An 11,032-nucleotide genomic window follows, 5' to 3' on the forward strand; every position below is an offset into this window, starting at 1 on the left:
TGTTGTACAACACAAATTACATAGTCATTCTTCAAATATGCCGCTAAAGGTAAGATGCCAACAGTTTTCTACATAAAGACTACAAACGGATGTCGGATTCATCAAGAAATTCCTAATGGGTTTTTTATCCTAGCATTTTTTCCATTTATGTAAATCCGGAAATTAATGTTAACCGTAAACCGTATTTACTCGTAAATAAATAAACTTTGTTAAAAGCGTACTGGTTAATCAGCAAATTACAGATTACACAATTACAGAGCTGTATGAAACTTAATGAAAGTCACCCCTTAATATTTTTTGTCTGAGTTCCCTCAATAATTCCTAATGTTTTTTTTTTTTTTTGGTTTGTTTGTTTTTCGATTTAAATGAGCAAGTGAAGTTATGTAGTTAGCATTTCTTGAAGAGACTTTAAAATTTGCAGTCATTCCTCAAATAAGTCGCTAGTAAGAACAAATTTCTACATAAAGACTACAAAGTGATGTCAAGATTCGTCAAGAACATAACGTGGCATCCTTATGGTAGTTGTAGTTGTTTAGTAATTTGCTAGCATTTTTTCAGGTAGGCTACTAATGACTATGTGCTTTATGTTGTTAAAGGTTAATTGAATGTTAACCGTAAGCCTTATTTTACTCATAAATAAATAAATAAATGCTATGCTAAAAGGCGAATATTAGCCTTACTGGTTAACGAGTTTGATTTCGCGATTACAAAGTTTTATAACGTTTTAATACAAAAGTGTGGCCAAATTTCTCCATATTTAAGTCAGGCTTATGCTACATGTGCAAAAACATCATCTCCAAATAATCACATGTAGTTTGCGGTACAACAACAAGATATAAAGTGTGACGCTTCTTTCAATTTTTTTTTAAAACCTTTTAGTGCCCTAATCAACACAGGCCGATGTTGATTAGAGGTCTGCCTTTAAATTAACACCTCCTTATGTCCACAACTCAAAGTGCTATTTTACTTATTCAAACAGCGCTTTTGTCTTTGTTGAAGTCTTTTACGGCAGCAGTAAGTCAACAGTGTTGTGTTTGAGGGCGCAACAGGAGACTGAAGAGATGGAGGAGGAGGTGGACTGCTTAATGTCCCCAGCCCACCTCCTCTTATTCCTCCTCCTCCAGCTGCTTCCAGTCGCTTTCTGTCAGCAGGAGCCAGGGGAAAGATCAGTTCACCAGCGCGCTCCTGAAGTAAGGAACCCGACGACCATTTCCAGGAGAGAAATTTTTGTTTTATCCACCTCTGTTTCAGCGAGAATTTAAAAACATGAGCTTTCGTTCTCTGCGTATCTGATGCAATACTTCAGCATGCTGAAGTTAGTTTGAGGAACTTGGTTTTGGGGAGCTTTTACGCGCAAGAGTCTCCAGCTCTCCAGAAGATCTCCGCATGCCCTTGGTGAATTATAAATAGCTTCATCTCTCAGTTGCGTTAATATGTTTTCCTACGAGATGTTCATCTGCGTCCTGGCCATCGCCTGTCTTCTGGAGATCCCCCGAGGCACCGCGGCCGCGTCCTGCGAGCCCATCCGCATCCCCATGTGCAAGTCCATGCCGTGGAACATGACCAAGATGCCCAACCACCTCCATCACAGCACGCAGGCCAACGCTGTGCTCGCCATCGAGCAGTTCGAGGGGCTCCTGGGCACCCAGTGCAGCCCGGACCTGCTGTTCTTCTTGTGCGCCATGTACGCGCCCATATGCACCATCGACTTCCAGCACGACCCCATCAAGCCCTGCAAGTCCGTCTGCGAGCGGGCCAAGTGCGGCTGCGAACCGGTCATGAAGAAGTACAACCATACGTGGCCGGAGAGTCTGGCCTGCGAGGAGCTGCCCGTCTACGACCGAGGAGTTTGCATCTCACCTGAGGCGATAGTCAAGGCGGAGGGGCCAGGTTATTAATGCATTTATCATTTATGTTTGTCATTTATTTATTTATTTTGATATATAGGGAGAATTTAGGTAAATTGGGTCTCTTTTGACAGTCATCTCAGTGTCAGAAAGTGACCCAAAGTTCTGTAAATGCACTACATATAGTATATTTAATATGTAAAGTGTACAATAATGTTTATTATTATATAGGATTGATTCAAGTAAACTTGATACTAATCTTATATTTACATAGTCTAGTGATTCATTATATTGTATTATAATAAAAAGTGTATTATTGGGTCAATTTTGACAGTTAATTTAGTTATCCTAAGTGGCTAATTTTACATGTATTCACCCAATATATTCCTATATTTTAGTTACTAATTATAGCATGTATAATATTTATTTTATTATTTCATAAAATTAATCATATTTGAACATTTCTTCCCTAAAGATAATCCTTACTATCAAGATCCTTCAAAATGTAACCCTGGTGAGATCATTTTTGATTACTTTGTGATTAAATATTGCATATTTAAAGAGATATTTCTAAAAAAAATGCATTAATGAAATGCAGTTTGAACATTAATCTCAGTTCTGGTTCTCGTACAGAAGGAAATCCAGACTTCCCAATGGATTCACATAATGCCAACTGCAAAGGAGCTAATGGTATGCTATCTGAGTGTTAATAGTTTTATATTTATTAGGTTTTTTAGTTTTGTTTGTGTGCATAATTCTTAAATATTAGATGCAGATACGTTTCGAATGGCATAGCAAAGTGCTTAACAGTCTATTTTTGCTGTTTAGATAATAGAAAAATATAAAAGTATTTCTTTTAAACAAGTTCTGCCTAAAATTTCTAAACAAACACTTTTACTTTTTCAGATCGCTGCAAATGCAAGTCTGTGAGACTTGGTCAAAAGACATATTCAAAGAACAATTACAATTATGGTAAGGCCTTAATTTTATTATCTCAGACTGCTTTGTATTTCTTACACAAACATTTAAAAGTACTTTTTGTAATGCGTAAACCTGGACACGCTTTCATTGTTTCTCTTTGCAGTCATCCGGGCAAGAGTGAAAGAGATCAAGGCTAGAAATCACGACCTGAGCGCCATCGTTGAGGTCAAAGACGTCCTGAAGTCGTCTCTGGTCAACATCCCTCGAGACACGGTCACTCTTTATTATAACTCTGGGTGTCTGTGTCCTCCGCTGGCAGCCAATGAGGAATACATCATCATGGGTTATGAAAACGAGGAAAGGTCCAGGTAAGGGCCTGATTTATGTGATGAGGAGGATATTCGTGGGTTATATTCCTGTTCTCATAAATCATTTCTCCCACAGGCTGCTGCTCATTGACGGATCCATTGCACAGAAGTGGAAAGACAAAATGGGACGGAAAGTGAAGGTATGAAAATAGCATTCACTGCAATACAGTGAGCCCGAAAAGTATTTGGATACTTTAGTCACACTTAAAATAACTATTGCATTTGATACTTTATTAGCCAGTTTTGCTCAGTGACTTTTAATTTAATTTCAACTGGTCTCAAGGTGATTTTTGGTGGAAGTATGAAGTCAATTTTCAAGTTTACACAGGTGTTGTAGAAGAGTAGCTACAGGTGGAATTTGTACCAAGAATCTGAGTTTTACATGTTTTTCCACTATGTGTGTGTACCACAAAACCAGTCATAATGGTCTTTTTTTAATTGAGATTTGTACATGATCTGAAAGCTGAATAAATAAGCTTTCCATTAATGTATGGTTAATAACAATATTTGGCCAAGATACAACTATTTGAAAATTTGGAATCTGAGGGTGCAAAAAATCTAAATATTGAGAAAATCGCCTCTAAAGTTGTCCAAATGAAGTTCTTAACATGCATTTTACTAATCAAAAATTAAGCTTTGATATAAGTTTTGATATATTTACAGTGGGAAATTTAGAAAATATCTTTATGGAACATGATTTTTACTTAATATCCTAATGATTTTTGGCATAAAAGAAAAAATGATACTTTTGACCCATACAATGTATTGTTGGCTACTTAAGACTGATTTTGTGGTTCAGATATATATATATATATATATATATATATATATATATATATATATATATATATATATATATATAGATAGATAGATAGATAGAGTTGTATTGTACAAATACATAATTTGTACATACATATACATATATATATATATATATACACACACACAAACCTATATACAATATATAAATTTTTTTTCTGATATATAGACAGATTTCTTTAATTAAAAATGTGTGTGTGTGTGTGTGTGTGTGTGTGTGTGTGTGTATGTGTGTGTGTGTGTGTGTGTGTGTGTGTGTGTGTGTACCTGGTATTTATCACGTTATGGGGACCAAATGTCCCCACAAGGATAGTAATACCAGTAAATTTTTTAGGTCCCCATGAGGAAACAGGCTTATAAATCATACTCAATGAGTTTTTTTGAGGAAGTAAAAGTGTACACAATCTCCTGTGAGGGCTAGGTTTAGGTGTAGGGCGATAGAAAATACGGTTTGTACAGTATGAAAACCATTACGCCTATGGAATGTCCCCATAAAACATGTAAACACAACGTGTGTGTGCGTGTGTGAAATTATATTTTTATTTGTCTAAATATATACAGATAGATAGATAGATAGATAGATAGATAGATAGATAGATAGATAGATAGATAGATAGATAGATAGATAGATAGATAGATAGATAGATAGATAGATAGACAGATCATTAGTTTTTATGTTCTATGGCTATGACCTACTGACATAAAATCTAACATTGTGTAGCTTTGAATGAGCATATGGAAAGAGGCCCCTGATGCAGAGGGCAATGGGAAGTGACTAATGTTTTTCTGTGTGCCAGCGCTGGGACCAGCTTTTGCGTCAGCCACACCCAACCCCAGGCAAGAACAACCCAAGACGGACCCGCCACTAACTGTCCTTACAAAATCCACATGGAGAAGAAGAGGTTCAAAAAACTGAAAAATTGCACTATTGTACTTTCGTTTGTTTGTTTTTCATTTTTGGCTGAGACTGTTTTTTTTTAGTTGTTGCTTTATGTTTTATTGTTGTTATATTCTCATAAACAAAATGTTGCCTTTGCACAAACAAAATGTTGGTAAGACATTGCCGTGTATACTTGTTGGGAAAGGGTGGCGAGTGTCGGGCAGCGTTTGCCCATCAAAGTGAGAAGGAATGAACGAGAGGGAGGAGTATTTTTCTAGCAGCGTTGAGGTGGAGAGCCACGGAGATGCCAGTGTGCTTTGACATGACGCAGCGCTCCATTGAGCTCTCTGCGTACTAAAGCAACAAACGCGCTCTCATCACAAACTGCAGCTGTGCTGAATTTCCCCTCAGGAGGTTTCAACGTTCTTCTGAAGAACAATGAACGGCACGGGGGGGGGGGGGGGGGGGAAGAGAATCCTTTGGCAGATGCACAGAGTTGTCGGGATGATCCGAGACTGGGAGTGTAACATTATCGTGGACGACGAAAACAAGCTGTTGGGCTTTCTGAATGATGTTCATTTAAAAAAAGAAAAAAAGCTTTTTACATGATAATTTCTGTAGTTCTGTTCTCTCGTAGATATGCTTGATCTTAAGCGTCATGCAATTCAAAAATAGCTGTTATTGTACAAACTGTACATAACGCTTCAGAATCCACCGTTAGTCCATTATCAGTCATAACATGACCATGTTTTATGCATTGTTAATGACATCAATTTTACAAATCGACATTTTGTCTTCCAAGACAAACAAGAATATTTCTTCACTGTACTTTCGGTTCAAGTAAAGATGTTTAATCTTATTCAACTCTGTGTGACATGTATTTATTTTTATTTACACAGAAGTGGCATATTGAAAATGAAATAATGCTTAAAATGCTATCCAAAATGTGGAGATTTGGAGAAATTTAGCATTACATTACTTGCTCACTAATGGATCCTCTGGAGTGAATGGGTGCCGTCAGAATGAGAGTTCAAACATCTGATTAAAAACATCACAACAATCCATAAGTAATCTACACGACTCTATCAATTGTCTTGTGAAGCAAACATATGTGTGTTTGTAAGAAACAAATTTACTATTAAAACATTTTTACCTTCAAACTATTGCTTCCAGATGAAATATACTATATAATAATATATAATATTGCTTTCTCCAGTGAAAAACTTGTTTTATCTGAATCAGGAGAGTAATATGTGACCCTGGACCACAAAACCAGTCATAAGGTTAAATTTTACAAAACTGAGATGTATATATCATATGAAAGCTCAATAAATAAGCTTTATATTGATGTATAGTTTGTTAGGATAGGACAATATTTGGCTGAGATACATCTATTTGAAAATCTGGAATTTGAGGGTGCAAAAAAATCAAAATACTGAGAAAATCACCTTTAAAGTTGTCCAAATTAAGTTCTTAACAATGCATATTACTAATCAAAAATTACATTTTGATAGGTTTACAGTAGGAATTTTACAAAAAAATCTTCATGGAACATGATCTTTACTTAATTTCCTAATGATTTTTGGCATAAAAGAAAAATCGATAATTTTGACCCACACAATGTATTTTTGGCTGTTGCTACAAATATACCCCAGCGACTTAAGACTGGTTTTGTGGTCCAGGGTCACATATGCACAGATCAAGCACCGCTTTCAAGCAAAATGATTCCTAAAGAGTTCTAAACAAATATTTTGGTCTATTTTGATGTAAGAGGACAACAGGGGATGGTCTTTTTTACTGGAGGAAGCGTTATTATTGAGGATTTATATTTTGGCCGGAAGCAATGGTTTAAATGCCTTGATGGATTTTTTCTCTTATAAACACATGGCTTTTCATTTCACAAGATGTTAAATAATGGACTGGAGTTGTTTGGGTTACTTGTGGATTATTATGATGTTTTTGGACTCTCATTCTGACGGCACCCTTTCACTGCAAAGGGTCCATTGGTGAGAAAGTAATGTAATGCAAAAAAATATCAAATCTGTTGGGATGACAACCATATTTTAGATGGCCTAAGGTGATTAATTTTACTCAAATTTTTATCATTTTAATTTAAATATTTATCAAAATAAAATAAGTTTTTGCTTTAAACAAGAAAAATATCTGGCAGTGGGGTAAGAAAAATAATCTTGTTTTCCCTTTGAATTAAGTTTGTTTGTCTTAATTTAAAAAAATCTGATTTGATATGTTGTCATCAAGTAAATGTGTCTTTATTTAAGAATGTTTAAATATTTTTACTAGAAAACAAGACAAAAAAAATTGTTTTGCAATGTGTTCACACTGCTCTGAAATCAAAACTGACCGTATATACTTACTTTTAAGGGAACCCTGTGTATTAAGACTTTGGGGGACTGGTTTTAGTTGGTCATCCAGCTTGGCCCCAGCTATTTTTAGAGGAGTTTTGGCCACTTTTTTAGCTTGTCAGCCTGGGAGACCAGCTGGAACAATCAGCTAAAACCAGCTTGACCATCCTAGCCAGGCTGGGAGACCAGCTACTTCCAGCTTAAACCAGCTAAGACCAGCCAACCATCTTAGGCTGGTTTTAGCTGGGTTTTTTTCAGCAGGGATGGCTTAATATAATGAAATGGTGTCTGTTACTGAAACATGTTGTAGAAAACCCTTGAAAGATTTAAGTTATTTCAAAACATATTTTGGACTATGGAGTGCGCCATTGTTTCAAAGGCGTGAAATGGCTGCACTCGGTGAGCTACTGGCACTAACTGTTGCTATTTTTACCACAACACAGATCGGAAAATAAAATACTGATACGATGCCACATTTTGCTGCTTTTGGTTATAATTTTCAGTCGAAGGGCAACGATGCGATGTAAGTCTTCACTGCTTTTCCTAGCGATAAGAAGAGGAGCAAAGACTATGAAAATGCCAGTGGATGAATAAAAAATCCTAAAGACCCGAGTCTTTGTTCTCTCCACTTCAGCCCTGATGCCTTTGAGGCTTTTAGTAGACCACAGCAAGTGAAAGAGCTTACAAATGGCAGAGACCAGAAATGCTAGATGCCATCCTGACAGGATGTAAACATGCTGACGTGAAGGAGTTTCTAGCGTGGATTTCACTCAATATCCGGGTGCACTTAGACTGCTTGTGGGGAAAATCGATGGTACGACATTTGGTTTAAGCCTATGCTTATATCTATCACCACCTGTAAGCTCTTTCAGTAGCTGTGGTGATCGTGTCAGTATTTTATTTTAGTAGTTGTGTTGGTAAAAAAATAGTGCAACCATTTCACATCATCAAAATAATGGCGCCAGGTACCCTAGGTATTAAGACTTGTATGGCTTAGTATAATGTAAATAATTTCTTCTACTGAAATATATAGTGGAAATCCCATGAAAGACTTAGTTGTTTAGAAAATCCACATCATTTTATACATATTTTGGACTAGGGTGCCATTATTTTAATGATATAAAATGGTTGCACCGATCAGTGAGTTATTGCCACTGCTTGTTGCTATTTTTACCGCAACACAACTCGGAAAATAAAATACTGATACGATGCCACATTGTACTGGTTGTAATTTTCAGTCGAAGGGCAACAAGAGGTGCGATGTAAGTCTTCACTGCTTTTCCTAGCGATAAGAAGAAGAGCAAAGACTATGAAGATGCCTGTAAACGAAGAAAACTTCCTAAAGACCCTCGTCTTTGTTCTCTCCACTTTAGCCCTGATGCCTTTGAAGCTTTTAGTAGACCACAGCTTCTGTAAGAGCTTACAAATGACAGAGACAAGAAACACTAGATGCCATCCTGGCAGGATGTAAACATGCCAACGCTTGTCATGATGCCACAGCCACTAAAGGAGTTTCTCAGCATTGATTTCACTCGATATCCGGGTGTGTTTAGACTCCTTGTGAGGAAAAATTGATATGGCATTTGGTTTAAGCCTACACTTAAATCCATCGCCCCCTGTAAGCTCTTTCAGCAGCTGTGGTCATCGAATCAATGTTTTATTTTCTGAGTTATGTATTCCGACTTGTGTTGTGGCAAAAAGTAGCTCACCAAGTGCAACCATTTCACATCATTGAAATAATGGTGCCCCCCATAGTCCAAAATATGTATAAAACAATGTGGATTTTTTAAATAACGTAAATCTTTCATGGGTTTTCTACTACATATTTCAGTAAGAGATATCATGTGTGTTAAATTAAGCCATACATGTCTTAATAACCTTGGTTCACTTTTTGAGGTTAAGGGAATGACAAAAAAATGACTGTTTTCAAGCAGGTTTCCTGACCTGAAATCTCTCCTCGTCTTCCTTTGGCTGTTGGTCACTGGATAGAAAGCAAACCTGGAGCCAGTCCAAACTAGCATGCTTTTGCAGTGTTTTGTAAAGCATTCCTGCTGTCAGGGAAAGAGAGAGAGTCTGTTTGTGCTTCTCAATGCCACGGGTCAGTACTGGGCTAGGCATTACAGTAATCTACAGTAATAAAGTCATACAGAGTTGCTCTTTGTAAACAACCTGTTCCTGAGAGCTGTTGCAATGGCAGCTGTTGACCCCACATCCACCATTATGGGTACAGACTGCAATATACAGCATATTTAATGTATAAGACAGTTTTAAAGTAACAGAAAACATATTTGACACAATTTACAGTTTGAAGTAGTTAGTAACCAGTTGGTTTCAGTCCCATTGACAAAAAATACTATAGAAGTTTGGTTACCAACGTTCTTCAGAATTTCTCTATTTATTATTTCTCCTTGTTAGCATGTTTATTGTATGTTTTTACCTCGCATAGCTTTGTCCATGGTTTTTAAGAATAAAAACCATTTGTCAAAGTGACAAAGTTTGATTTATATGCACTGCTTTTGACAACAACAAAAGATATAAGGTTTGTTTCATAAGTTGCATTTAATTATTTGCCATCAGCACTGCTCTTTTTATCCCTGCCGTCTGTGACTTTATCAGAGCAGAGCTGTGAACAGAGCTGCTGCTTCAGTCCATCCATCCAGTAAGTGCTGACCCATGTTATGTCATGCTGTCAGTTCCAGCGGATGTTGTTGGTTGAAGAAAAATTACTCTTTGACAAATTTATGTACGTGAAGGGTCGGTGTAATCACAGGCAGGGGTTTTATGGGAGAATTAACATGAAATGGATTATTTATTGCAACATAAATTGACCAGCCTGTCTTGGCCTGCAGATCTCATGGTAAGAGCCACCGTAAGCGGGGCTAATGAAATGCCCTCACAATCTGTCTGTCCTGCAGCCCTCATATTTTAACTTGTTGAAATTATGCGACATGTGGGAGCCATCAAACAACATAGCGGCAATGTAAATCTCCTGTTTCCGTTTCTCTAGAGCTGCCGGAGGAGGGGGGGCACGTCTCTGCTCATTCAGCATCTTGCCCTGCGTCAAACCGATGGCCGGCCTCCCCAAAACATATCACTGACTTCACAAAACAGACCTGTAATGACTACCAGAGGAGCACTTCTGTGAGGCCTCACTACAGTTTCTCCATATAAAATCAGCTTACGCACCATCACCGGATCGGTTTGACATTCATTGCGCATGAGAAGGGAAAGAATGGCAGATGATGCACCGATGTGTTCATTTTATGATGCTGAGAAGTTCCCTCTAAGTTGATGTTTGATATTGCTTCCATGCGGACTACAAAGAAAACAAGGAGACTAAAATATGAAAGAAAGCAAAAATGTTAAATTCAATAGATTTGCATTTTCATTCATTCTTAGTTTGTAAATGAAGCTGTGAGAAGTCTTATGTGGAAACACGTGGCACTTATAGATATAGATATAAAACATACTCTAATCAAGTATGTGAAAGCAGAGATGAGCCAATTTAATGTGTTTGATGTGTCAGAAAGCAATAAATAAATGGAGTAAATAAAAAATATAATTATTTAAATAGATAGATAGAATGACAGATGATAGAATGATAGAACAATACAACCATAAATAGATGATAGAATTATAGATAGATAGAACGATCAAATGATGGACAGAATGTTATTAGATGGATAGAACTAAAGAAAGAGACAGAAAGACAAATATAACAATAGATAGATAGATAGATAGATAGATAGATAGATAGATAGATAGATAGATAGATAGATGATAGATAGAATGATAGAACATTACAACCATAGATAGATGACTGAATGATAGAAA

At 36.8% G+C, this 11,032-nt stretch overlaps 1 protein-coding gene across 1 annotated transcript; it reads left to right on the forward strand.

Annotated features, from left to right (window-relative positions):
* Positions 1 to 1,124: 1,124 nt before the first annotated feature.
* frzb (frizzled related protein) lies at positions 1,125 to 5,699 on the forward strand. Its single transcript, XM_073845821.1, has 7 exons — positions 1,125 to 1,890; positions 2,323 to 2,361; positions 2,481 to 2,537; positions 2,754 to 2,819; positions 2,932 to 3,136; positions 3,213 to 3,276; positions 4,753 to 5,699. Exons 1-7 carry the CDS (start codon positions 1,434 to 1,436, stop codon positions 4,822 to 4,824), a joined length of 960 nt encoding a protein of 319 aa, XP_073701922.1. The 5' UTR covers positions 1,125 to 1,433; the 3' UTR covers positions 4,825 to 5,699.
* Positions 5,700 to 11,032: the final 5,333 nt, after the last annotated feature.

This window comes from Garra rufa, chromosome 8 (genome assembly GCF_049309525.1).
Source record: "Garra rufa chromosome 8, GarRuf1.0, whole genome shotgun sequence".
In the NCBI taxonomy this organism is placed as follows: domain Eukaryota; kingdom Metazoa; phylum Chordata; class Actinopteri; order Cypriniformes; family Cyprinidae; genus Garra; species Garra rufa.

What these genes read in the sequence shown, in the direction of transcription:
- frzb (XM_073845821.1), top strand. Translation starts at nt 1,434, where the DNA reads ATGTTTTCCTACGAGATGTTCATCTGCGTCCTGGCCATCGCCTGTCTT. An exon ending in AAAGAACAATTACAATTATG is followed by an intron (nt 2,820 to 2,931) that starts GTAAGGCCTTAA and finishes TTCTCTTTGCAG; the next exon opens with TCATCCGGGCAAGAGTGAAA. An exon ending in AAATGGGACGGAAAGTGAAG is followed by an intron (nt 3,277 to 4,752) that starts GTATGAAAATAG and finishes TCTGTGTGCCAG; the next exon opens with CGCTGGGACCAGCTTTTGCG.